General features: G+C 35.6%; 6 protein-coding genes across 7 annotated transcripts; 4 read left to right on the top strand and 2 right to left on the bottom strand.

Moving 5' to 3' along the window:
• On the bottom strand, positions 342-2,070 carry LOC18611085 (patatin-like protein 1). Its single transcript, XM_018116750.1, has 6 exons — positions 1,957-2,070; positions 1,653-1,840; positions 1,388-1,547; positions 1,142-1,306; positions 725-1,030; positions 342-578 (listed from the first exon to the last, which is right to left on the bottom strand). The coding sequence occupies exons 1-6, from the start codon at positions 2,068-2,070 to the stop codon at positions 342-344; spliced, it is 1,170 nt and encodes a 389-aa protein (XP_017972239.1).
• LOC18611086 (patatin-like protein 1) lies at positions 3,529-5,363 on the bottom strand. The gene is made up of 6 exons (XM_018121051.1): positions 5,250-5,363; positions 4,961-5,142; positions 4,582-4,777; positions 4,330-4,491; positions 3,860-4,162; positions 3,529-3,753 (listed from the first exon to the last, which is right to left on the bottom strand). The coding sequence occupies exons 1-6, from the start codon at positions 5,361-5,363 to the stop codon at positions 3,529-3,531; spliced, it is 1,182 nt and encodes a 393-aa protein (XP_017976540.1).
• On the top strand, positions 7,707-10,954 carry LOC18611087 (phosphoglycerate mutase-like protein 4). The gene is made up of 7 exons (XM_018121829.1): positions 7,707-7,941; positions 8,053-8,131; positions 8,905-8,955; positions 9,048-9,158; positions 9,332-9,463; positions 10,177-10,252; positions 10,542-10,954. The coding sequence occupies exons 1-7, from the start codon at positions 7,736-7,738 to the stop codon at positions 10,760-10,762; spliced, it is 876 nt and encodes a 291-aa protein (XP_017977318.1). The 5' UTR covers positions 7,707-7,735; the 3' UTR covers positions 10,763-10,954.
• LOC108661876 (phosphoglycerate mutase-like protein 4) lies at positions 11,296-14,698 on the top strand. Its single transcript, XM_018120760.1, is given in 7 exon segments — positions 11,296-11,478; positions 11,574-11,624; positions 11,721-11,831; positions 12,094-12,225; positions 13,341-13,416; positions 13,634-13,810; positions 13,813-14,698. Coding segments are annotated over 7 exon segments (663 nt in total). The 5' UTR covers positions 11,296-11,403; the 3' UTR covers positions 13,854-14,698.
• Positions 19,383-24,444, top strand: LOC18611088 (CDPK-related kinase 5). The gene is made up of 11 exons (XM_007047129.2): positions 19,383-20,294; positions 20,731-20,861; positions 20,975-21,016; positions 21,143-21,251; positions 21,512-21,590; positions 21,681-21,977; positions 22,053-22,165; positions 22,748-22,855; positions 22,935-22,997; positions 23,088-23,255; positions 23,859-24,444. Exons 1-11 carry the CDS (start codon positions 19,653-19,655, stop codon positions 23,997-23,999), a joined length of 1,893 nt encoding a protein of 630 aa, XP_007047191.1. The 5' UTR covers positions 19,383-19,652; the 3' UTR covers positions 24,000-24,444.
• On the top strand, positions 24,593-27,542 carry LOC18611089 (zinc finger CCCH domain-containing protein 62). 2 transcript variants are annotated; one of them, XM_018127087.1, is made up of 9 exons: positions 24,593-24,977; positions 25,054-25,175; positions 25,291-25,408; positions 25,543-25,604; positions 25,731-25,782; positions 25,896-26,001; positions 26,187-26,342; positions 26,425-26,542; positions 26,653-27,542. In XM_018127087.1, the coding sequence occupies exons 1-9, from the start codon at positions 24,829-24,831 to the stop codon at positions 27,150-27,152; spliced, it is 1,383 nt and encodes a 460-aa protein (XP_017982576.1). In that variant the 5' UTR covers positions 24,593-24,828; the 3' UTR covers positions 27,153-27,542. The 2 variants fall into 2 exon arrangements, with proteins under 2 accessions (XP_017982576.1, XP_007047193.2); XM_007047131.2 differs by having other exon boundaries at positions 26,244-26,342.

The following is a 27,999-nucleotide window of genomic DNA, read 5'->3' on the forward strand; positions in this document are numbered from 1 at the left end:
TTATTGCTACCTGCATCGCAGGTCCTAAGCTTTTTTAATTGGCAATGCTGTCGTTTTCCAAACCAAATAATCAGAGGAATGAGAAGTCATTTGAAAGTCCTAGGAATGCATTGTTTTTACCGGCTTCTTTCTATTGTTATGTCCTTTCTTTTGGCTTTACATTAGATGGTATTCGGCAGAGATAGATTCTTGTTATACTTGCATCACCAAGTTGTCAAGTCTAGTTCTTTGTTGCAATCTCCTCTGATTTGACATTAAAAGAAATTAGCGAAAAGAACTTTATGAAGTGACAAATGAAAACTCCAAAGATTATTTGAGACAGCATTATACTAGGGAAAATCTCAATCTTCTTGCAAGGCCCTAAGCCGAAAGTTTTGCTCTTCATGGAGCCTCATAGCAAAGTTGGCAAGGACTTCTTCATTGGTATGCGCTCCCTCGACTTCCTCTAACTGACCAGTCTCGAAATTCAGCTTTGAAACTCGTTTCTTCAAGAGCTCCTTTCCAATCTCCACAAGTTTCTGCAAATTCTCCTCGGTTGCAATGTCAGCCGTTGATGCATCACCAGTCAAGGTATCATCCTGTTTAATCACCGGCAAAAACATGAAAGAACATTAATCCTATATTTTACGTGGAGAACAGTAATGATGCTAAATGAGTATTCAGTTGCTTAGGAGTTAGGACATGCTTATGGATACTGCCCATCCAACATGGGTCCTTTGTATACCTGAATACGGAGATAATTTTCACTGCAATGACTGCATTGGAAGAGAGCAGACACATGAAAATCAACCATATCAGAGCTTGCATGCAAACAAGCATCGAGAAGTGGTGTACTTCCATTGTGGAAGATCCAATCCGACATGTTCCAATTGGAAGCCTTAACTGCGTCATACTTTGGTGCATCCATAGGGGTGGTACCTGTGCCAAGTGACAGCACAAGCATCCTCTTGCTGTCCATCGGTTCGATATCTATGAAATCGGCATTTCGCTTCATGATCTCCATCCAAACGTGGCTAATAGCTACTAGAGTCTACAGATTTAGATTAAATGGTTGTTAACTATTACAAATTTTGTTAGCTAATAATTAGCCTGGTTCTATTTGCCTGCTTCTGTGAGAAAAATTAAATAAATCTGCACTCACTGGATTGTTTGCAGCAACTCCTCCATCAATGAGATCAAATGTGTGGGTTTTCCCATTTGTATGATCCTTGGTTTCAAAGTAATGTGCTGGTAGAAGAGTAGGAGCAGCAGACGTTCCGATGCAGGCATCTGCTAGCCTAGCATTCTTCCAAGCATTCACCTTCGCCTAGAGGAAAGTTCGATTTAATAATAATAGTAACAACAATAACAATAATAGAAACTAATGGCAATAATAATTAATTCGTACATCATTGGTTGAGAAGATCACTGGCTGCAGGAGCTTGATGTCGAAAGTTGGTATAACCACATCAGTCAATGTCTGTTTGAGAGTAATGTCTCCGAGTAACTGGTTTATCAATGACCTTAGGTACTGCCCATCATACTTGGGTCCCATCGATGCATTGGTGCTGCTAATTATAACATTTTTTGAAGTTATGAAAAAAAGATGGTTAGCTAATTTGAAGAATAGCTGGAATTATTAATAGACATATCTCGTTCCATTAGAGTTTTACCTGTCCTGAGGGAAAATCTTGGGGGAGTGCTCCAGATAGAAATTGTTGATGTCCTTTGCCGCGTACATGGGTTGTCGTCTGCTTCCCTTGCTGGGAGCTGTAAGCATGGTGGCTACCAACCCACCTGTGCTTGTTCCTGCAACGATGTCAAAATAATCCGCAATTCTTGCATTTGGTCCATCCAGCTCCTAACACATTGATCAACCACATATATATATACATTTATATATATGCAGAACTGAAAACATGAACAGATAATGTTGCTAAAATAAAAGGAAAAAAAATTCTGTTTGATGAGGTAAACCTGAAGCTTGGATTCAAGGAAGGCAAGAAGAGTGCCTGGAATTATGCCTCTGATGCCACCTCCATCAATACTCAGAACTGTTACCATCTTCTTTTTTGCAAAACTGCTGGCCATTTTGATTCAAAAGAGAGCTAGCTGCTCAAAAATTCCACAGTTTTTTGTTGAGAACGATATTATCAGTTTATTTGAACCTGATACTGATGATCAAAACTGTATATTTAGAGCAAAAAGTGGTAGAATACAGTAAGGTCCATGCACTTTATTACTCATCCATGTTTCCTTCCTGATTATAGTAACCATTAACTCATCAGAAATATTGGTTTATGTCCAATTTTTTTTTGTATTTATTTTTTACATCGTTTTGCTTGGTTGATCATTACCTACTTCACATGCATCACTTTTGCTGCCGCCTCTTTGCTCTAATCAGTTAACTAATCTACTCGCTGCTAGTAGTAATTATTTAATGTTAATAGTCACCTTTGCCTTGCTGAAAGGAGAGAGTTGTTATAACTTGTATCCACTAAATAATACACTTTCTGGTTTAAAACCAATAATTATTGATGATGATGATGTGTTGTGAACATAAAAGGAGAGAGTATCTTGATTTGTTTTATCTCTTCTTTTGCATAGATGATATGTTCTTGGGTTGTCAGCAATTGCAGCCACCCTCAAAGAGAATTCTATATCAAAATGGGAAGCTATTAATCCCAAGCTTTACATGGACGGCATTGTATATCAAAATCTCAATTATGTTTACAAGAGTTTGCATATTCTACTTCATGTCTCATCCTGCTTGGTCATCGGGAAAATCAATATTGTTAAACAATAAACATGAAATAGGTTGTTGGTATCGAACTCATAACTAATGCAGTTAGTATATATTGGCACATGCATGCCAGCCGCCTAAACAAGCGTGCTTCGGATAAATGCTTTAGCGCCAGCCTCCATGAAATTCTATTGGTAGTTTTTAACTTTAAAGTTGGAATAAGCTTTTCCAATAAGCATGGGAGGCAATGACCTGCGTGACAAAATTAAAGTTACCGAAAATACTAATTTATTTGGTCTAAAGAGCCATCTGCCCTCCACCCTCTTCACATCACATGTTGAATTCCTATTTCGAGACAATCAATCGTTTTTTTTATAAAAGAATGATATATTAAATGATTTATATTTAAAAATAAAAAAATATAAAATTATATACGAAATAACCAATCAAATGAAATTATTATGTATTCATTATTTTATTTATTATTTATCTCGAATTAATTAAGTTTTATGTTATAACATTTTTATCTTGTCTCATCACATTCTCCTTTTTACTGAATTTCACAATTCAAATATTAATGTATATTTACTAATTAAATTTGTTGCATTTATGAAAAATTTTCAATTATCACTTAAAATGTTTTATATTTTTGTTAAAATTACAAAAGAAGAATGGTACAACTCGAACTTTTGAATCCTATCAATCCCCAGGATCTAAGCTCAAGTGACCTTATTATTTTGGCAAACCAATTGATAAGATAATGCTTCAAAGCTTTATAGGAGGAAGTATTACATTGAAATCTCAATTCATGGTGCAAGCCTAAGCTTTCGTTCTTCGGAGAGCTTCTTAGCAAAGTTGGCAAGAGCTACTTCATTGGTAGGCTCTCCCTCGACTTCCTCAAACTTACCGGTCTCCAAATTCACTCTTGAGACTCGCTTCTTTAAGAGCTCTGTCCCAATTCCAATGAGCTTTTTCAGATTCTCTTCGGTTGCAATGTCAACCGATGCTGCATCGCCCGTTAATGTGTCATCCTGGTTTAACCACCAAGAAGATAAGTTAGTATTCAATACAGTTTTTGATTAAATTCTTAATTGATAATTAAGTATGGCTTTACATTCCATTGCTTTCCGTGGTTACCTGAATACGGAGATAATTGTCCTTGGAGTTAAGGCATTGAAACTGAGTGGAGGTATGAAAGTCAACTATATCAGAGCTAGCGTCCCAAAAGACGTCAAGCAATGGAGTTTTCCCTTTTTCATAGAGCCAGTCGATCATGCCCCATTTGGAGGCTGCAGCTGCGCTATACTTCTCTTCATGCTTGGCTTCCCCAGTGCCTAGTGATAGCACTAGCATCCTCCTGCTGTCCATTGGTTCGATTTTCACAAATTCTGTACCATGCTCCAAGATCTCCTTGGAGAAGTGGTTTATAGCTAACATTGTCTGCAAATTCAGATTCATGGTTAAAGAATACACATTGGTTAATATCTCAAAAAAAAATGAAATGCTGAACTCTTGGCCTAGCTCTCATCTAAATGTTTTTATTTTTGTATTCTTAAATTTGTTCAAGTTCAATCTATAAAGCATCCCCAAATGAACAATGTACGGACAGGATTATTTGCAGCAACTCCACCATCAATGAGATCAAACGTGCGGGTTTTCCCGTCAGCATTCTTAGTTTCGAAGTAGTGTGCGGGGAGAAAAGTGGGAGCAGCAGAGGTGCCGACGCAGACATCTGCTAGCCTAGCATTCTTCAAAGCATCTGCCTTCGCCTGTTTCCAAAAAGAAAAACAAGTGTAACAAACACTGTAACACATCAAACTCCACACATATAGGTGTTTGACAAGCTATTAAGTCGGTACATCGTCGGTAGAGAAGATCACTGGCTGTAGGAGCTTGATGTCGAAAGCTGGTATAACCACATTTGTCAGTGTCTGCTTTAGAGTAATGTCTTCTAGTAACTGGTTTGTCAATGACCTTAGGTACTTGCCATCATACTTTGGTCCCATCGATGTTGCTCTGAAGAAACTTGCCATTGAGGCCAGGAAATTAAGGCGACTGCTTCCGAAGATAAAGAAGAAAATCAGCTGAAATTTTGTTGTTATTATTATTATCATTATTATACTTATAGAAGATCGTCATACTAAAACATTCAATTTAAAATTAATTGATAATAAACCAACCTCAAGATAAGTAACAAATACAAGCAGTAAGGAATATGGTAGTTCCATTAGAATTCACCTATTCTGAGGGAAAATCTTGGGGCAATGCTCCAAATAGAAATTGTTGATATCCTTTGCTGCGTACATGGGTCTGTTTTGCTTGTTTGGAGCTGTAAGCATGGTAGCTATCAACCCACCGGTGCTTGTTCCTGCAATAATGTCAAAGTAATCTGCAATTCTTGCATTTGCTCCATCTAACTCCTAATTAACAAAGTACAAAAATCAACCACATGTAAGCAAACTTAAGCCGTTGATTAATAATGATGCTGAGCAGAAAAAGGAAAGAAAATTTGGTGCTTGAGGTATACCTGAAGCTTGGATTCAAGGAAAGAAAGAAGAGTGCCAGGAATAATGCCTCTGACGCCACCTCCATCAATACTCAGCACTGTTACCATCTTACCTTTTGCAAAACGACTAGCCATTTTTGATTCCAAGGAGCTCCTTAATCGATTAAAATTAAAGTTGCAATATTAGTCTATGAAGCATACCCTGATCCAAGTTTAAATAGTGTTTATTTACAACAAATTTCACACGAATAAAATTAAAGCGTGCAGAGCATGGCCCATGGGAAACAGGTTTCATATTGAACCTCATGGTAACCGTGAGCTCACCTTCGTTGACTGTAGTCAAATTTTAAATTTATCTTGATTTGTTTTAATTACCTAACATGATTGATTAATTGTGATTAGCTTCATTCACATGTCACACGTTGGTAATTCTTTTCTCTTAGTTGGCTTGTCTGTCCATTTATTATATACCCATCATTTTTTTAAAACAACAATGAGGGGACCAATTTTTTTTTGTTTTAATCTATATGTTTATTTGATTTAGCCAATACATGCAATGGATGGTTACGTGGTGTCAAGTTATTGGGTAGTTTTTCATTAATCTTGGTTTAAAGTCTTCATCCGAAAACCAATGCAGAGTTGTAATGTTAATCTAAATAATGAGTTTAGCTAGCATCTAATCGACTCCATAATTAATCAGATGAACTTATAATTCTTTACTTAGATCATACTTCCAATAATGACGCTTTAGATCCAGCCTCCATGACCCTATTCGCAGTTTCAATGTTCAAAGTTCGATTCAAGCTTTTTCTTGTTCAACATGCACGGGGTTAATGACCTGCCTAACAAAAGTTACTGGAATATAATCTTTTCCCCCGCCTGTAACTCTCGAATTTTACACTTCTGTATTCGATTTTTTGTTATTTTCCCCTTATTTTCGAGCTCAAAAATATGACCTAGATCCTTTATATAAAGTTCATTGATTATGTTACTTACCACAAGAAAGAAAGAAATTATATATAATACTATTATTTCTCCATCTCTGACCTAACTATTTGCAAAGGGACAAACTAATTATAAGTGTTTATTCGCTAGGCAGACCTGGCCGTGATGACAGCTCATACAACTATAGAATAAACCAAACAGTAGCTTATGTTTGTTTAATTAGTATATTCATCGATATAATTAGAGTTAAACCTAATACTCGTTTCAATTCTTAGATGCCTAGCGGTGTGTTTTAGCCATGTTTTTGTGCAAATCACGTTTGGTCTTGGTCTTTGTTAATGCAAAATTCTTAGATATGTATATACATTGAGTTGAATGTCGATTAATGCCAGCCATGCACGTTTTAGGTCATTTTCAGGCCTTCAGTTTACTCTCATATTGAGGGAGTAATATTCTTTTAAGAGAGTCCTTTCCAAAATAGTGTCTGTCGCTCCTTTTCTCTTTCAAGCAGGGAAAAAAAGGTATTTAGATTAAATTAATTATATATAGTACATTCTAATATTTCATCACGATTTATATATAGTACATTCTAATATTTCATCACGATGAGAGGATGGTTTTTTTTTTTTATAATTGAGAGAAGAGAATTCGAACCTTACTCTTTAGGTAAGGGGTCATGCACTAACCAATGAGTCAAATACTCGAGTGTTTTTTATAATCACAATGAGATGATGGTTATAAAGCTGAAAATGTCAAATTGAGCAACCTGATTTTACTCTCTTCACAATTAAATTAATTTACATGTTAACTGTCAATTCAGCATGACTCTAAACCTACTCAATATATATGATCGGTGTATTTAAATTGAATGTATATCGTTTTAATTAAATATTAATTGATTTATTTTTAAAAATTTTAAAAATTAAAATAATCAAATTTTTATTAAACGTAATCGAAATCGATTGAATTATATCTTCAAATTAAAAATAATCAAAACTAACTTATTTTAATTGATTGTAGAAAGAATGTTCATCAAAATTAAGTTGAATAATATTACAATCTGTTTTATATTAAAAATTATTTTTTTATAAATAATTTTATCATTGAAAATAATGCATTCTCAATAAAAGATTTAATAATATTATATTCTATCTTATATTTCAATTTGTATTATTCATAGATAATTTTATCATAAATTTATATATTTAATTAGTCCCATCAATTTTAGATTGTTCCTTCCCTCCAACATATTTTAATTGAGTACCTTCGTATTGACTAAATAATAATCTAAATTACCAAAATAATTTTATTAAACACAATATATAATCCAAATTAACAAAATAATTCCATGGGAATTCTTCTAGTAAATAAAAAAACCACGTGCTGAATTTATCCTAATTAGTCTTTTGGATGCCACGTGTCTTTGGACAGACGTCCTGCAAGCAGAGGTTGTAATTAGGCCCTCATCATCACAATTACTGCATAACGGTCCATACAACATGAGATAAGCACTTAAGCGCGTTTTTCTTCTTAAAAAGGGAAAGAAAAAGAGGAATTGAAAGATGAGCGCAATACGCACCAAGTGCCATCTAGCGGAATGTCGCCATTTTCCACGTTTCTCATCAACGTCGGTTAAGATACCAGTTTGCGTGAAATTTTCTGCATCCACAACAACTCGACTCCACCTCAACAAAGCCTTGCCAACTCGCCACCCAACTCACCTTGTCAAATCGCCCGACTCGGTGCCGATGTCTGACTCTAACTCTAGGTGGACGCACTCATCCTCTAAATTTTGCTACTTTTTTAATACTAAGACTCACTTTAAAACTAGAAGGGAAAGATTTTTTTGTTTTGGTTTAATAAATTTGTTAACTTACAGCTGCGTGAATGGAACTTATGCTGAGATTGTGGTGGTGCGACATGGGGAAACGGAGTGGAATGCTGATGGAAGAATTCAGGTTTGAGTTTCTCTAAAATGTTTTACATATTTTTTAAATTTTTAATCATTCTGTGTGTTTTGGAATTTGGAAAGTCAAGAATCGAATTTGTTTTCCGGATACCATCGGATATTTAGGGATATGTCGTGCGCTGCAGCTTCTATGATCTATTTATTTATTTTATTTGTTTGGAATACTGATTTTAATCTTTAATCAGTTAGATTTATTATTGGTAAATAATTAGTATTTAATTTGATGTTGAAAGATTTAAGTCTGTTTTGAGATTCCGAAAATGAAGTAAATGTTCACACTTTATATATTATAGTGTTTGGGGATTTCAGAATTTGATAAAGTAGGATAGAAAAGAAGAACTTTTGTTAGATTTAAGTAGGAAAGCAGAGAACTTGGCTAGTTGAATTTCGGATGGATAGATAATATGTGTAAATTTTTGTTTCGAACTTAAACAGCGCAAATGGTTTATCATCTGTATAACGTAGTTCATATACTAGAATGCAATTGGATGAACAACATGGCCTTATCAGTTTCACTCTCGTGATTGCATTACTGATCATACGTTGATGAATCTTGGACAAGGTACTTGGACAGAACAATTTTCACAAAAAGGATATAACGACGCTGCTGACGCCTTTGATTAACCTCTTATACATATTGTTCCTTCTATTTTTGATTACATGTGTGCCAATTGATCCTATTGTTATGTGGATGCCTTGGTCAATCTAGCAGTGTATCTTGCTACCCTGATGAGTTTATTTATTTTTTTTAACTTTTAATAGGGGCATCTGGATGTGGAACTAAATGAAGCTGGGAGACAGCAAGCAGCTTCAGTATGTTACTTGTACTTTGTGCTCATATGACCTTTCTTGTTCTGATGCTGATGCCTTAAGCTCATTCTTTATCCCCTGCCTCTCACTTACAGGTGGCTGACCGACTATCAAAGGAGCCTAAAGTATCTGCCGTCTATTCATCTGATTTAAAGCGAGCTCTTGTGACAGCTGAGACAATTGCAGCTAGGTGTGGTGGGTTAGAGGTATGAATCTCAAAGCAATGTTGTTAAAAAGTGGGTTTTGCAGTTGTAAGGCAGTTACTTTTTGAATTCTTTGGTTCAAGTTTTTCATGATGCTAGATGTTGTCTAAAGCATGAAAGTGTTTGGTATTATATGTGAAGTTTTGCGGTAATCCTTTTTGTTTAATGTGAACCAGGTTATAACAGATCAAGACTTACGGGAGAGAAATTTAGGGGATCTTCAAGGCCTTGTATTTCGTGAAGCTGCCAAACTTAATCCCAAAGCTCACAAGGCCTTTTTATCACACAGGACAGATCAAGATATTCCAGTAAGTTAGGATTGTTTTGAACTTGAAAGACAACATTGGGGAATCTTGAAAGAAATTTGTCTCTGGCTTTCTTAATGTTAGAATATATTCTATATTTAAATTAGTAATTTGTTGGCTAGACAATTGCTGGCTCTGGCTTTTATAGTAGTGCATATAATTTGCAGAACTATGTTCAAATCATCATTTGAAGCATGGCTCTCTAACATTTAAGCTTAAAGTTATCATTACAACTTCTGGTCTAAAATGAAGGCCAAAGTTTTGGAATACATTCTGAAGTTGAAAAGGACCAAAAGGAATCTAGTTTTTCTTGATGTTGCAGCTATCATCCTCTCCCTACCTGGAAGGAAATGGTTGTCATCAGTACGTACCCTTAATTTTGGGCCATGTGACTAGCAAGTCATTATTAATCACAATCTGCTACTCTGCCCAAGCATACTTACTTCTGAAGTTGTAGTACTGATTGCACTTCACTGTATATTTATATGTTTACTGATGGTTTGTTGATCTGTGTCAGTTATTGTCTAGTTGTAAGCCTTGTTTGTTTGATTAATCTTCAATCACTAATATAGCATGTGGTCTTGTTACAAAATTTGTCTATCAGCCTTCAACTGGATAAGTGATTACAATAGAAAAAAGTCTAGATGTCTACTTGGGCATTAAACACCATTTTCACATTAGTATACATTTGAATGCCTGATTCACTTCATATTCAGGGTGGCGGGGAAAGCCGAGACCAACTTTATCAGCGCTGCACATCTTCATTGCAGAGAATTGGTAGGAAGCATAAAGGTATGTTGTCTCATTTGTGAAAGGAGAACAACTCTTGAATCGTAATCAAGGTGTAAATAATATGGTTTATGAACAGCTTGATGTTATATTTTGTTTAACTTTTAGAACTCATCATAACTTCAGTACATTCCATTAAACCTGATAACAAGATGTTGTTGGTGTAAATATCTGAACTGTACAAGTGTTTGAACAACTTTACTTGCCTTCCAATACTGTTACCTCATAAGATCACTGGGCTATTATATATTTTTGGTTCAAATTTCTGAATTGTTGCTTACCTGTGTGATAGGAGAGCGAGTTGTTGTGGTTTCCCACGGCGGTGTCCTTAGAGCACTCTACAAGCAAGCTTGCCCGGATGGAAAGTCCATAGGGAAGGTGCTTAATACATCTGTAAACATATTTCTCGTGTCTGATGAGGAATGGACCATAAAATGCTGGGGTGACGTTAGTCATCTCGAGCAAACAGGATATCTGAAGTCGGGTTTTGGGGGGGACAAAACATCTGGTTAGTTTGTAGTTTGACATACGCCTTGCCTATAGCATACTGTAATTTGATTATTTCAGGCAATGTCGCTAGAACATTAAAGGTGAGATAAATGGCCTAATTCAAGCCATTCTCTCTAGGGATTATTACTTACAAACATGATTTTGGAACAGCTTTTATATTTTTTAATAAATGAGATAACTTTTCTTAATAAAAACATATTTAATTTAAAATAAAATTTTGATTAAACATAATAAAAAATAAAGTTTTATTTAAATTTTATTAATTAATTTAAATTCTTTTTAAATAATATTTTTTTGCTATCAATATGATAAATGAAGAAATTTACAAAGAAATTCAATCAAAATCTTATAAAATTAATATACCATAATAAAAAAATGAGCAATTCTTGGCTTTTCACCTTCGAGTTATTAGTGAGTTAAGATTCCTATCAGTTTGAAATATCCGCCGATTAAAAATTTTATCCACCGTAATGTTCGTCCACGACAAAACTTGGCCATTTGAACTCATCACCAACTCACTAAATCTATGTCCGAACCTTGTTTTCGGTAAATCACTTTAAAAAAAAAAAAACTTTCATTTGAGAATATTTAGTTTTTGGTTTTTGCTTCATCTGATTGAAGTTTTGTGCTAAATTAAAAGCTCCATGGATCAAGCTTACACTGATATTATCGTGGTGCGTCATGGAGAAACACCATGGAATGCTACTTGAAGAATTCAAGTCTGTCCGTCTCTCCTTTAGATAACCTTCTAAAATATTTTTTTGAGGAAATTTATACTAGTTTTTCTCTAGTTAGTTTACTTTTTTTTTAATAGGGACATTTGGATGTTGAACTAAACAAAGTTGGGAGACAACAAGCAGCTTTGGTATATTGTTTACTAGTAATAATTTCTTGCCATTTTGGACCTTTCTTTTTTTTCTGATACTGATGCTTGAAAACTCTTTTCTTTCTGGCTGTGAAGTTGGCTGATCGACTCTCCCGAGAGCCTAATATATCCGCCATAAATTCTTCTGATCTGAAGCGAGCGCTTGAAACAGCAGAGACGATTGCTGCAAGCTGTGGGAAGCTTCAGGTACGAACTTTCACTGTTGAATTTTATCAAATTGGACTCTAATATACAGTGCTTGGAAGTTAGAACTAGTGAGTTTCATTGTGATTGTATCCTATGTCAGAAAGAAGTGAGATTTGCCAAAGCAAAACATATGCATCAAGAACTCAAGAATCCATTAGTGTAGTTATGTTTTGGGATTTGAGTAGCGTCCAACATGCAATTAGCTCTCAAATTGTTAAATGCAAAAATTGTAACACATATTTGTTGGATGTGAATTTTTAAGGTGATTAAAGATCCAGAGCTGAGGGAGAGACATGTAGGGGATGTTCAAGGCCTTCTATTTCGTGAAGCAGCCAAAGTTAGTCCAGAGGCTTATAGAGCCTTTTCTTCTCACAGCACTGATCGAGTTATACCAGTAAGTTAATTAGTCGCTGATGCTTTGTTGACAGAAAATTAACACAAAATTGATGAACTTTGAGGAAGATATATCTTTAGCTTATCTATAGCACTTCAAAATTTTTAAGGGTTTTGGTTCAGACAATAGCTTGCTTTAGCTTTTATGTCAAAATTTGATAATGCATGCAGTTTGCAGAATAGTTTTGAAATTATGATGTATCAGTTGCCAAGCATGGTTTTCAAGGTCAATGTTCATATCTCACCTTTTGTTAAAAGGCAGCTGCTTTTCTTGTTATTTTGCTTTGCTGAAGTTGGATGGCCCCCAACTGAGTCCCATCCCAACTAAGTCATGCTGAAGCTGAATTTTCTCTTAAATGTGCTTGAGCCAGCTGCTCTATCAAAAGGGAAAAAAGACAAAGCAATATTGGGCCAATTTTGGGCTGAGGTTGGCCTCCTGGCTTTTGTTAAATTTAACTAAATCTTGTTTTTATCCTCAAAAACAATCCACACTCCTCAAGAAAATTGTTTGTTAGGAGTTAGGCATCGGGAGTAGCTTTGTCTATCGCTGTAATGGCACCTTAATAACTTGAGCAAACAATTTTTTTTAATTGGTAGGCTCTCCAAACAGGAGAATTGAGCAAGCTAACCACCTACAGGACACATCAGGAATTATTTGCTTTTGCCTGATAGCCAGGTGGTAATCATGGTTTGTACAAATGAGACGCTTTTGCAGCGAATTCAGCAGGTTTTTGGCATGTGTTTGCCCATTAAACATGCTTAATATAGAAATTTTCGAAAGAGTTTGTCATGATTAGGTAGTCCTTTCATTTTGAGAAGGGGCTGCAGGCGTTCAGCATTGTTGTGGATTGATGTTACAAGTACCACCCTCCCGTGCGAAGAAAAGGAAACTCTTTTGTTACTATGCTTGTTCTCAATAACAGTTTGCTAGTAGGCACAATCTTACTGTTGCAGCAAAATGTCAATCAATGGTTAGCTGATATGTCGCAGCAATCTGCTGGCCATAAGTCTTTTTTCTTCAATAATATAGTGGCGTTGCATGGCAGCGCTGTTCTTCTGCAATTTATGAAGCATCTAGAAAGTTATGATGATGATGATGTTTAACTATGCATGCAGGGAGGTGGAGAAAGCTTAGACCAACTCTATCACCGTGCTACATCTTCATTGCAAAGAATTTGTCAGAAGCATACTGGTAGATAATGCCATTTGACTAAGGGAACTTGAACTCCCAAACTGTAACCAAGCCATAGACAGATTACTTTCATTTTTACCCTTAGGTACTTCCATGTACCATCAACCTTCCGGTGTGACTTTGTTTGCCTTAAGATTTCTAATTTTACCTGACAATGTTGTTAGGATAATATGTTTCTGGTTTAAATGATCTGATTGTTGCTTATTTCCTATGGCAGGAGAGCGAGTGGTTGTAGTCAGTCATGGAGGTGTCATAAGAGCGCTCTACTGGCGGGCTTGCTCAAACAGGTTTAAGGGGAGTATACCCAATACCTCTGTCAACATATTTCAATTATCTGGTGCTGATGAGTGGACCATAAAAGCCTGGGGTGATATCAGTCATCTCAACCAAACAGGACCCGCCAATCTGGTTTTGGGGTGAGCAGAACATCTGGGTAGTTCCTACCTGAATACTTGGTGTTTTTAGCATTTTTCCATCTGGTAATTCAAGCGAAGAAGTAAGCAACGTCGCTGGACTAATTAGAGACGAGATATTGGGCCTAATTCAAGGCAGTCTCGGTAGATTAGTATGCGGTTTTCTGGCTGTATAAGTCGGTTTCGTTTGTTAAAATACTTGAAGTATGCACAAAGTAACCATAAATGTATTCATACCAAATGCAAAAGCAATAGGTTGATAAGACAGTATCGGCCTAATCCATAACTATAAGGTTTTGAAAATTCCCAGACACAGACTCCTCATCGGCACCATATGCAATTCCTGGAAGGAAAACAAATGGTCTTACCTTACGTAAGTTAGTGAAAAACTCATGCATAACAGTCCAACAGAGTGCAAACTATGCAAACCCCAGACAAGGAAACTCATCTACCATACTACTTTCTAGAAGTTGCAAGCGGGTTTGCATCTAGGGCAAAATTCATTTGGAAGCTATGTGTTTAATGGAAGCTTTTGCTTTCAAAATCCATCGTACCGTAGTTGCCAAGGGACTCTCAAGAAGATCTTATTCATATGTACCACTGCATAGCCTTAAAACACACCAACTCTCTGGACCATATATCTCCAAACCCTTATCAATCACCACCGTCCTAAAAATATTTTAGGATTTTAAAAGATTCATGCGTCCAAACGCACGCAAAAAACTTATGGGTATTGACTTATATTTTAAGTGTATATATGGATTTCGTGGTTCCCTAGAGATAAGCCAAGGACAAGGTACAAATTCCTAACTATATGCTCTGAAAACAATAGCTTAAAGAGAAGAAGGAACAAAACAAAAGAGAGAAAAGAAAAAAAAAAAAAGAAATGAAAGGTTGTGGATTCATCCACTCAAATTGTTTCTCGAGGCATGGTGAGCATGCGCATCAGTTGTGGGACTTGAGCACGCAAAAAATATTGCAGATGTAGTTATCAGTGGAGTGGGACAACTTTTGCTTTTGGTTCTAGTCATTGTTCAAGTTCGTTAAGCTTTCTCTTCCATCTTTTTATAGAGAATTTTTTTTTTTGACCTGATTGCACTCCATGATCCCTTTTGACCCACAGGACCAAAAAAAAAATGGTTACCAATATTTAATTATCGTGCCCCCCCCCCCCGCCCCTTTTCATCATCATTTTAAGTGGCCATATTCAATGTTCACCGTTCTTTCTAATTTTAAATTATGTTATACGTTTTTTTTTCTATCAAATGGGTCATTTTCACCTTGGCAAACAAATTAATTTCGAAATATAAATTAGCAACTCGAATTTTATGATATAATAAGCTGGTAAAACTTTTGATTCATCATGGCTTACTATATAAGCATATTTGAGTATTTCACGTTATGACGAATGCATATATTTTATATAAATTTGTATTTATTTTGGTCAGAATTAAATATGGAGAAATGTTATACTTTTACTTTTATTTTTTTATTTATTTTTATAGTTTTTTAATCCCCTTGTGGAGGAAAAAGTGGGGAAGGTGAAGGTGGGAACCAGTTTAAAGGATTAGCTAAGAACCTAACCCTCACCTTTATTTTGGCGCCAATTTTGCCAGAAAAAAGCAAAGGCCACCCCATGAATGGCAATCATAATGGCCATAATTAATTAACAAACAAGTCAAAGGGCCATTTGCTCATAGTCGGGCAAAACCTTGTCATCATGGTGGACGAAGCTTTTTGTAACCAAATATTTGGACAATATCAAACAAATTTCACAAGTCAACTACTGCCATGAGGAAGATGCCTCGTTGCAACAATTTGCATACCATACGCATCCCATGCATTTTCCTCGTTTAAATTAATCATTCATAGTTTCGATTCTAATTAATTAAATCTCCAACCACCCACTTAATCAACGAAAATACAACTTAATTTTCAAGTTTTCATATGTTTGACGAATTAAAATACTATAAAGTAAACCTCTTTGTAATATTATTAAATGGCAGATTTTATTAAATACTTTGTAATAAGAGGTGAACTTTCTTTTATCTTATATATTTTCATTTCTTTATTTTTTATTTGAGGTTTGAAATTTAATTTTTTAAAAATTAAAATCTTCAATTTCAAAGAATTTTGTTGGAATGTCAATGTATAGGATATCCATTATTTTTTAGGTACTACAATCTAATTATATTATTGGATATGATACCCAAGCTTTATGAATATCCGATTAAGATTTTGAGTTGTTATCCAAACTCGTTAAATATCTCTATCCGTTAAATACGATTAAGATTAATTCCTAAAAAGATAAATTAAAGCTCAAATTCATACTTAAAACAATTAATGAATTTTAGTATTACATTAATTATAAATAAAAAAATTATCTAGAAAATTAAAATTTAATATTAAAAATCATTATTCATAATCAGATTTAAGCAGTTGATACCCTAAAATCATTATCCAAATTTTACTTGAACACATGGTTAGTAGTAATTTTACTATCTAAACTCAATTATAAAGTACCCAATCGAATCAAATAATATAAGGTTTTTTTTAGATCATATAGGGTATTTGATTACAAGATATTTACAATTTTATCATAAGATAAACCAAAAGGATGTAATTATCAATTTAATGTTAAAAAGTATAACTTGTTACTGACTTAATTATTCCTAGATTCTCGGACAAAGCACTAAGACTTTTACCAATGTCAAAAAGATTCATTGAGATGGTGAAGAAAATGAAGAGCAAGAAATTATAGTGGGGAGCTGGATAATGAATTTATTATGATCATAGCATTGGAGTGGGCAACAAAATAATGAATATAGTTTTGTTTGCAATGAAGATTCAAATAGTTCAAAAACAAAGGCAAAGAAATAAAATTTGATCTCATTTCCTTGGTGGGGGGACCAATTAACCCAGGGAAGAAGGAACAAGCAGTCTCCTCCCACCTTACCCTTCACTCCATCTATTTTAATCCAAAAATGGCCAATTTGTCAGGCTGCTTATTTCAGAATGAACCTTGCAGCCATTAGGCAGACATTGGAATGTGCAATTATAATACAAAACTTTGCACCAGGGAATTTGCATCACCGATGACATCCTGGTATTACCCAAGAAGATTACATGGGAAAAGGAATAAGTTTCGTGCATGGCATTAGCAAGGAAACTGCTTAGCTAAATGGATTGAACAAGTTTGGAAAGAATCTTATAATATTTGGCCAAAACGTCAAGAAATTGAGCTTCCTCATCACGCGTTTATAAAGTTGAAAGGATCCTACACATCTAAATCAAACATTAAAAAAATATGGAAGGCTAGCATGGTCAACATATAATATTAGTCAAATTTTCTTTGGGATTTGCATTTTTCATGTTCTCTCTCCTTTCCTTTCACAATTTTAATCTCATGGATATTATTAAAGGACTCAAAATTTTTTATTAGATTTGATAGTAACAGATTCATGATTTTGAATGAGAGATGATTAAGAAGTAATTATATAAAGTAATGGAGCAGATCAATAGCTTGATTCAAAGTAAAAATTAAAAATTAAAAAATAACATCCGTCGCTTTTATCATTATTTTTAATCCGTCTTATTTGTCGAGTTCAAATTTTTCTCTCAAATCTATAAAGAAATACGTTAAGTAATGAAAATTTTACAATCCAAATTGAAACAAAACATACTAATTGATATTTTGAAATTTCAAATAATTACGCCTATTTATGGTTATTATCTTTATTGACTTAATCTTCAATTGCAAAATTATTTTGTTTTTATTATGGCATGAAATTTGTTTGGAATTGATATTATGGTATGGATTCAGTCTACGTATGCAATAATGAACACAGGATTATCGCTATTGGTCCTTCAAACTGGAGGGATCACAGTTTGAATTTGACCAGATCTGGTATTTTTTTTTTTTTTCTTGGCGTAGGGTAATCAAGAATTCACCGGCTAGCACGCCCTATTGGGATCGCCTGCACCATTTCAATGCCAACTTCTTTTTCTTGGTTTGAAACTTTTTCCTGTTAATTTATTATTGATTTTACCATATTTAGTGAGGCACATGGTTGAATTGCAGGTTTTGAATTATGAATTTATAGCTCAACTCTTTTCTTCTAGGGCAAGAACACACGTAGACAAAGCTGACCATTTTTTCTTTTTATACCTTTATTCCTTTAGCAGTAATACTTGGTTTTTTAATTTTTTTTTCAATTTTATTGACAAATTCAACAGCTGCTTAATTCGATTGAAGTAATTAAGGAATGAATAATTGATTGAGTAAAAAGAAACATCTCTAATACCATGTTCCTCCGTAGGTATAGCTGTCTTACTTATTCAAAACCCAACATTTATTTTTGATGGGCTACCCTATTTTATGATAATTACTATTATTTTTGGCTATACGTACAAACAAATCACACACGTCAAGAGGTCTACAAGTCACCTAATTCGTGGCTACGCTCTTTAATAGTTCATAACAAAAATTAATTTTAAATAAAAAAAAATTTCTATGTCCATGTGAGAATGAAAAAAAAACAGGAATTCAAATCTTAAATTTTGATTATCTCTTGTTGGGTTAAATTTAAATCTGCATGTAAAATTTATTATATTAATATGAAATTAGTTATAATATACAATCTCAACAACAGTCACATTTTATTTTAAACTTTACGATATATATTTATAAATAATAATAATAAAATTATAAAGGATAATTCATTTTCAAATGTCAAATTACTCAATTTCATAAAACCATTACCTTCTAGAGTGAGATAACTAGAACCATGAGCTATCATGGGGGGAAAGGAAAAAGGAGAAAGGAAAAGTGTCAGATATTGTGTGATATTTGGAAATTTTGAACTCTCCCACATTCATTAACTACTCCCCACTTTCATGTGAATTGGACCCGCTCCTTGTTAAAATTATTATATTTATTTTATATCTTTCGGCGTAGGAAAAAATGGATCTTAGGTTGAAATGTGGATTAATATTTGCATGTAGCTTAAGGTAAAATAAAAATATTTAGAAAAAAAAAAAGGAAAGGAAAGAAGAGAGAAGTTTCTTATATTGAGAAAAAGAAAACTATCTTACTCAGTTATTCAAGAATAATTTTCCTCCTATTGTTTTTTTAATTCTTATTTTATGTACATATTTAATCACTAAAATTAATATTACTCTATCACGCTGACAAACGACGGGAGTAGAAAGAGACCTTATCCATGAGGCAAAAGTAGTTAAACGGCGTTGTTTTGACTGTATCCAACAAAAGTAACCAGAATTGGAAAAATGTCAATTCTACTCAAAAGATGGAAACAATCAAAAGCCGAATTAACAAAAAAGAAACAAAGACCAGGAAATTTCGTAACCAAATTACTGCGCATCAAAACTGAACCAAACCAAATTAATTAACAACCGCCCTAGAATCACGCCACGTGGAAACTCTATTCACTGGACCCCCCGTTGGCCCCACAAAAAGCTAACCCATCTTTTTCAATTAAATAAAAAAAAAGAACAAAATAAAATTAGTTTACACTTTCCTCTTCTTTTTTTTTAATGAACGAAAAAGTGAACTCATCGTCGTTTCCTTTTTATCATCATCTGTAGATCCCCCATCTCTCCGATATACACACTTTCAAACACCAGAGACAAAAAAAGCTTCTGTTTTCTAAAGAAGAAAAATATCAATTCTTTAATTTTTTTTTTCTTTTTGATTTTCAATTCAATTTTATCCAGCTTCAAATGGTTTAAGGGGAGATTTAAAATCCTACACTCTGGTTGGGGGGGAAAAGAGAGAAAGAGAGAGATAGGCTTTACTCCTCAATGGGTCTTTGCACTTCCAAACCCTCCCCAAACCCTTCGTTTCCTCCTAAATCTGATTCCAGAAATACCCCTATTCATCCCCGGAATAACGATATCCACCGGAAGTCTAACTCTATTCCAGCTTCGCCCTTGCCAGATGCAGTAAACGGTAACCAAAACCGGAACCCTACGGAAGATCAAGGTAAAGACGATGAAGAGAAGGGAAACTCAAATTCCAACAATGAAGGCAAGAAATCTCCGTTTTTCCCGTTCTATAGTCCAAGTCCAGCTAGCTACTTGTTCTCCAAGAAGTCTCCGGCGAGATCTTCGGCCACTTCGACTCCGAAGCGGTTTTTCAGGAGGCCCTTCCCTCCGCCGTCGCCGGCGAAGCATATTAGGGCGGTGCTTGCGCGGCGGCACGGGTCTGTGAAACCGAATGAGGCTGCAATTCCGGAAGGAAGCGAGGCGGAGGCGGCGGCCGCTGCAGGAGCTGGCGGTACTGGACTGGATAAGAGCTTCGGGTTCTCGAAGCACTTCGGGAGCAAATATGAGCTTGGAGACGAGGTCGGGAGAGGCCATTTCGGTTATACTTGTGCGGCGAAGTTCAAGAAAGGAGAGCTTAAAGGACAGCAAGTTGCCGTTAAAGTTATACCGAAAGCGAAGGTCTCTTTTTATTTTTTGTTGTTTTTATTATCATTTTTTGAAGCTTTTCCTGTTTTTGTTTATTGATTTGGTTGAAAACTTCTGACATTGAAGAAATGAGATCCGTTGAGAAGTAACGTGGATTAGATTCTTAGATTTACTCAAATGCAATAATAAATTTAAATATGAAGTTATTGAGTTTCTGAAGGGAGCATAGATTGATCATAGCTCAAATTTAAATATGTATACTCACCGAGTTCAATTCTGATTGCTGTGTCTTCCATAATTGTTAAGACTTAATTATATCCATAAATGTATTGACTATAGTTTTTAAATTATGCCTTAGAAAAGCAGAACAACTTTATTTCTGGGTAGTAGCCGTTTTGTGCCTTGAACTGAAATGTTATGATAACTGCTTTTTGTTTTTCTCATTGTTGATTTTGTTTTGTGTTGATAGATGACCACAGCAATTGCAATCGAAGATGTTAGAAGGGAGGTAAAAATATTAAGAGCACTGTCTGGACATAACAATCTCGTACAGTTCTATGATGCATATGAGGACCATGATAACATCTACATAGTAATGGAGTAAGTGTCATGAAAAGTATGATTATATTTTGTGTTTGTGTTTGTTTCTGTTTGATGACCATTGCATGGGGTCTATTGCAACTGGTTCTAATAAGTTACCATGCATCTTTCAGATTATGTGAAGGAGGGGAGCTCTTGGACAGGATACTTTCAAGGTATTTCTTCTAATAATAGCTGCTTCAAAGCTCTGTATTTTATTGAGTGGCAAAATGTAGGAAATTGAGGATGAATGAATAGTTTTCATTTTATTACTTATGAAGCATATGCTTCTATTTATGCAGGGGTGGAAAATACACTGAGGATGATGCAAAAGCTGTGATGATTCAGATACTTAATGTCGTTGCCTTTTGCCATCTCCAGGGTGTTGTGCACCGGGATCTTAAACCTGAGGTGAAATACATTTCCAGTTTTAATCAGGTTTTCTGATATTTTTATTAAGTTGTATTGCACTGGTTTTGGGGTCAAAAATAAGATTTCTGACTTCTATGTAAGGGCTTTCCATGAGCATAGATTTGGGCTAAATATTCTGGTTAAGCAATAACATTCAAGAACAAGCACCTAACTTAAGCGGAAAACTGCTGCTTATTTTCTCGGTTGTGCTCCATTCTATTACCTGATATTGTTCTAAGTTTAGCTATTTTCTGTACCAGAATTTCTTGTTTACGTCAAAGGATGAAAATTCACCATTGAAGGCAATAGACTTTGGCTTGTCAGATTTTGTGAAACCAGGTTTATAATCCGTTTCCTATTACATAAGCTATACTGCGGTAGTCATTTTATAAATTTGTTAATGTTTTCTTTGTATTTTTCCATTTGCAGATGAAAGGCTTAATGATATTGTTGGTAGTGCATACTATGTAGCACCAGAAGTTCTACATAGGTCTTACAGTACGGAAGCAGATGTCTGGAGTATAGGTGTGATTGCATATATTCTGTTGTGTGGTAGTCGTCCATTTTGGGCCCGAACAGAGTCTGGGATTTTTCGAGCTGTTTTAAAAGCCGATCCCAGTTTTGATGAAGCACCTTGGCCATCACTATCTTCTGAGGCTAGGGATTTTGTGAAGCGCTTACTTAATAAGGACCCTAGGAAAAGATTGACTGCAGCCCAAGCCTTGAGTGAGTGCCTCATTTTCTGCCATAAGCTCATTATTCTTCTGTTCTTGAAATGTTAGTCACAATTGTTTGCTGCAGGTCATCCCTGGATAAAAAATTATAGTGACGTGAAAGTGCCCTTAGATGTATTGATATTCAAACTCATGAAGGCTTACCTGCGCTCTTCATCTCTTCGGAAAGCTGCTTTAAGGGTGCGTATATGGTGATAAATATCAACATTATTCTCTGTCTGTAATTCTTAGTGTGTAGAAAACACATCTCTCTTTTGATGTGTTTTTCTCTCTCAGGCATGGTTTGGGAAGTTTTAGTTCAGAACAACTTGTATAAATCTGGGGCCGACTTTAGAAAGGTGCTATAGGGGGTCACTCCAATTATACACATAAAACCACTCTCAATTTGAACTTGAATGTATGAACTGCCTAGTGGTTTCTGTATCGGAGCTAAATAATTATTGAAGGTCGCAAAAGGTGACTCAAACTTTGTTTTAGCACTTAGTCATGAATAAGTTTGTACCTGCTTCCTTTATGAAGTGAGAGGGTACTTTAGATAAAACTGCTTCCATTAGACTTTTTTGTTCAAAAAAAAAATGCTCTTATTAGATGTCGAATTGCTTATCTTATTACCGTTAGAGGTTTTTATTACTTGAAGCTTCCTCCAGTTACCTAATAGCTTTCCTAGTTTTATTATACAAATTTCTTCCTTTTTGCGCGTGTGATTTCTAGCTCCTGTATGGATGAATTTGCTTATTTCCCCTTTTGCTGATATTTATGCAGGCTCTGTCTAAAACATTGACCGTGGATGAGCTCTTTTACTTGAAGGAGCAGTTTGCACTATTGGAACCAAATAAAAATGGCACTATTAGCTTAGAAAATGTTAAAGCGGTTGGTTTTTCCCCATAATCTTGATAGTTTTTCATCCGTTTTCTTGTGAATAATCATCTAATGCTCTTGCTCTGGTCAGGCTTTGATGAAAAATGCAACAGATGCTATGAAGGAGTCTCGCATACCTGAATTTCTAGCATCAGTAGGTGCTTCTTCTGGTTTTTACTGTTGTAGCAATCTATACAAAATTAAGTGGTGATCTAAATCTCTATATTTGTGCACTTTTTGGTAGCTAAATGCACTTCAATATAGACGGATGGACTTTGATGAATTCTGCGCAGCTGCATTAAGTGTTCATCAGCTGGAGGCTCTTGATCGGTGGGAACAACATGCCCGTTGTGCGTATGAACTTTTTGAGAAGGATGGAAACAGAGCAATAGTCATTGAAGAGCTACCTTCGGTATGTTGATCTCCTTTTGCTTGACCCAGGACAACTTTTTGCATGTATACCTCTTTGAATGATTATTTAATTCATTATTACCATTTTGCACACTATTTATAACATGACGTGGGTAGGTTGGCAGTCATGAAAAAATTAAAGCCGTATTTATGACGTTTATTTTTCTGTCCTTTATAAGAATTAGACTTCAATTTTCACCGGTTTGACAAATGATTAACTCTATGACTTTTTGTCTTTATTTTCTGTTTATTATGCTCCTCAATCTTGTGCAACATATGTGATGACACTATCATTGGGAAGGTTATAGACGAAGGGAGAATGCAATTAATGCTGAGATAAAATCATAAAAGACCTTTTTACTTTCTTGCTCATGAGCGTCAGCTGTAATTAAGAGAGTTGTATAGTCTCTATAAAGTAAGTTGCAGAAATGTGGAGTTATTGTGTCATTGATTATAGGGGGAAGCTTCTTCCTTTTTTAGATTTCTATAAATTTAACAATGCAATTAAGTTTCTATGTTATCTTGAGCAGTGAAGTTCAATGTGAAGCTGTGAAGCAACAGAAACCCTAGACTAATCTCTAGCATTTTGACGATGACTTTTCAGGAACTTGGACTGGGCCCATCCGTGCCTGTTCACGCTGTCCTTCATGACTGGATTCGGCACACTGATGGAAAGCTGAGTTTTCTTGGGTTTGTCAAATTATTGCACGGTGTGTCAAGCCGAACCCTTGCAAAAGCTCCATAGATTTTGTAGAACTTCATTAGAGCTCCCAAGAATTTGCATCTTTCCAGAGCTGGTCTGCCTAATAAATGGATGAGGTGAGGTCTTTGCTAGCCTGAACATAATACAAGGTAGAGGGAATTTTGCCACCGCAAGCAACGTCCCCCTAGCGCTTTGGTTTTGGCTACTTCATCTGTTAGGCACAAGCTTTATAAAAATTACATGATTGAAGCCATGAAACCTCGTGCAAGTGCAACTTAACATTGACAAACCTTTAGGCATTTATGTTTCCCACTGTAAAGTTGTAGTTTAAAACATGTGTTCAATTTCAGGTGAGAATATTTCTCAACTGGTTACAAGAGACTTTGATAATCTGACATATTTCGACAAGCATCGTGAGACCGTGATTGCTGTTGTATCATCGTCTTCTGTGTTCTATAATTTGTAATCAAAAGTTCTTGTACCCCTACACCCTTCCCTGTCTTAGCTGATCCAAGATTCAACAAATTGAACTACTTATTTTCACTTTTGCCTTCTCCGGTATCTTTGTTCCAAGGTCAATCCTTTTCCAACAGTGACTCGCATTAACTAAAGCCAGATGTCAAGCCCACAAGCAAATTGAACTTGTGGACAATCTGATGGTGGGCTTTAATTGGGCCGAAAAGGGTATCTTCAAAGAGTATCGGGCCAGCAGTGGTACTCGAAGCTTTAAGAACCCGAACGATATGTGACCGTACATTGGTCGGCCTCGATTTTCTCAAAATTTTAAATTTCGTTGCGGAAAAGAAATAAAAGAAAATTTCCAAGTTGAGTTTGCACCTTACAGTCGTAATTTTCTGTTGGAATTAGTCACATGGCTGACTCGAAGAAGAAAGGCAAACGTACTTTCATTTCCCTCTCTTCTTCTTCTGAGGAAGAAGATGAACTAGAAACCGAAGAAGAAGAAGAAGAGGAAGACTATGATGATGATCATTATGAGAATAATAGTTTTTCTAGTTCCAGGTATTTAAATTCGTATTTCAATTTCAATGACTTCCATTCTGCCTTTTGCTTTTTGATTTAATTTTCAAGTCATTAGTGGAAATGAAACTGAAGAAGAAGAAGAAGAAGAAGAGGAAGAGGAAGGGAACGAATCAGACGATAATGGTCGGACTGAGAACGACGAGACTCTCTGCAATCGAGTCATCGATCTTCTCAAGGGTCAGTTTCCCCTATTAGAATTTAAGATTTTCTTTTTCTTTTTGGAAAATAGAGATTGCATTTGAGTAGAAAAGATTCTTATAATTATTATGATCCTTGTATTCCATTTCCATAGAAGGAGGTAAATTAGAAAGCTTAAGCTTAAGACAATGCAAAGCTTATTTGCGGAATCATGGCCTCCGAATTACGGGCACTAAGGCAGTGTGCCAACAGAGAATTCTCGAGCATTGGAAGTAATTTCTTCACCTTCTTACCATTATATAATAATTCCCGTTCCGATTTCTGCTTTCATATTGCAATAATTCTGTATGAGTGACTGTTAATTTTGGGAATTAACAGCAGTTTCTTTTTCCTCTTTGTTTCTCAGAATAAAAGATGGGAATGCCGAAGCCCTTTATCCCAGGTCATCCTTTTTTATCAACTGTACTGGTAAACTGGCTTTTCTTAACACTTCCCCCTCCCCTCCCCCCCCTTTCTCTCTTTTTCTGCATTCCCATTAATGTTTTGGCGTTTTAGGTGAGTAATTGGAAAAAAAATATTGACTTAATAATGCAGGTGATGTTTGTAAAGGAGATGTTGTTTTGTTCGAGCAGAAGGTTTATGAGAAGTAATCCCTTATCTAAGCTCATATCTTGCTGTCACTTTCATCTCAGATACTCTATTTCTTGTCTTACATTTTCCTTTTCTGGGCAATGTAAATTGAGGTTTGGATTTAAACAGGTTCAATAAAGTGACAAGGCATGGGAGGCTTCTGGGGAGGAGAACTGTTGCTGGAAAGGTTGTTAAGGAAAGCTATGGCAAGGCCAAACAACAACATACATTTACGGTAACGCTAACACATTATCTTATTTCAGGAAGAAAGTTTTAAGTCCTCTAAGTGGTGGACATTTTAGTTTCAAAAACAAAGATATGTTAAAACGGGTTGATTTTAGCTGTCTGAGGTTAGTTGGGAAATGGTGATAAATGACAATTTGTTCCTTTCTTCCATTTTCCATAATTTTTTTTATCTAGGAGTTGTTTAGGCCCTTGATGACACTATCTGCCAGTTCAATGTTTTTTATGCAAAAGGTTGAAGTATTGTGGAGCAAGGGGATCAAGAAATTGCCTTCATTATTTCCTTTGCTTGTAAAGGGTCGTAACCTTTACAAATTGAAAGCTTACAGACAGGTAAGTAATTGGCTGGAAATTGGCTTTCTCCAGGTAGTGCCTTGATAAGTTTGATTAATTTATGCTTTCTTTTTTATATCAGCGTTGGAGTGATGAGGCAGAAAGAAGAAATGTACTTGCTGAGAAGCACAGACGGGGCAAAGCAGCAAGACTGGTGAAAGCAATGAAAAAATCAAAGAAGAAGTGGACTAAAGATGTTGGTATGTAGAAGAGAGATGGAGAAGCAAAATATGTTTCTGTGCATTCCAATTTTCTTGACTAGTGAGCACTGGAATTTTACATCACATTTTTGTTCTTTGGTTTTAATTAGGTACAAAACATCAAAAGCATTTGCATCATTCACAACCATCAAAAAAGAGAAAAGCAACTGAACAAGAGAAGGGAAAGATTGTTAATGCACAAGGAAAAGCCTCTATTCCAAGGCGTGCAAATATGAGCAAAAATTATCAAGCAACTTCTCTGGTTGGACAGGTGAAAAAGAAGCAAAACTCAACGCTAAGAGTCTCTAATTCTTCTTATAGTCATCGAAAACCTGTTCATTTCACCGAAAATAAAGGTGCAACTTGTCATTCATATGCTGGTCCTGTCCTAAATCCTTATAAATCTCAAACAAAATCTCAACACCGGAATGCACCACTCCATTTTGCCAGCTATGACATGGGATCCACTTCAACAATGGTAAGATCATTGCCTTTTAGACCTTATGTTGATGAGTGGACCGTACCTGCTTCACAGTACCAGGGGTTCAATTTCAACAACCACAGCTACACCCACCATGCCAACTCAAATCCTGGCTTTTGCCATAAATAAAGGAATATGATCTGGTCTCCAGATTTGATGCATGTTGACAGTCTGTTATTATATCAATAGCCTTCTAGAGTGGAGGCATACAAATGGAGGAAGAATGATTTTCACTTGGTTTTCATTAGGATATCAAGGTGCAGGATCGACAGCTGCTAGTTATCTTCTCAGCATGGAAATGATCCACGTTGATAGGAAAGGGACATTTTGTGCTAGGCTTGTACATGCAATTCGTTGCTTGAAGTCCTCAGATGACATATTTGTGCACTTTTGGTACTGAATTGTTCTGTTAATATTTTACAACGTTGAGTTTCTGGATCATATGGTAGCTGTCTACCAAATTGTGTTTTCTGGTAAATGGTCGGTGTATATATATATATATATGTGAGGATTTGTTAATACTCTTATTCGTGCAAATTAGGGCAACATCATCCCGATTTAATAAATTGGGTAATCAACGATTTATATTTCTCATCATCTGAAAGCAGTTCTGTATTCCATTCTCATAGAACCTAACAATCAGAAGCAAGAATAACTTTCATTTTATTCATTCCCCCTAATCTTCCCCACTCCTTTGCCTTCCTTAGCGATATTGATATCCCACTGGTGATGATAGCCTTTGAAATACCTGTCCCTAGAGTAGACAAAGCCAATGGCCAAAGCTAGTATAGCCTTTGAAACACCTGTCCCTCCAAATAGCATAGTGATGCTATCAGCCTACAGTTCCGACATCATTTACTATAACAACGTTCCTATGTAATCTTTGGCATTTCTTCTGCCACTTGGTAGCCTGGAGTTCACATGCCTCTCGGTTGTGCTTGTGGTCTTCTTTCACAGGCAAGGTCGACGTTGGTTT

This window comes from Theobroma cacao, chromosome 1 (assembly GCF_000208745.1).
Source record: "Theobroma cacao cultivar B97-61/B2 chromosome 1, Criollo_cocoa_genome_V2, whole genome shotgun sequence".
In the NCBI taxonomy this organism is placed as follows: Eukaryota; Viridiplantae; Streptophyta; class Magnoliopsida; order Malvales; family Malvaceae; genus Theobroma; species Theobroma cacao.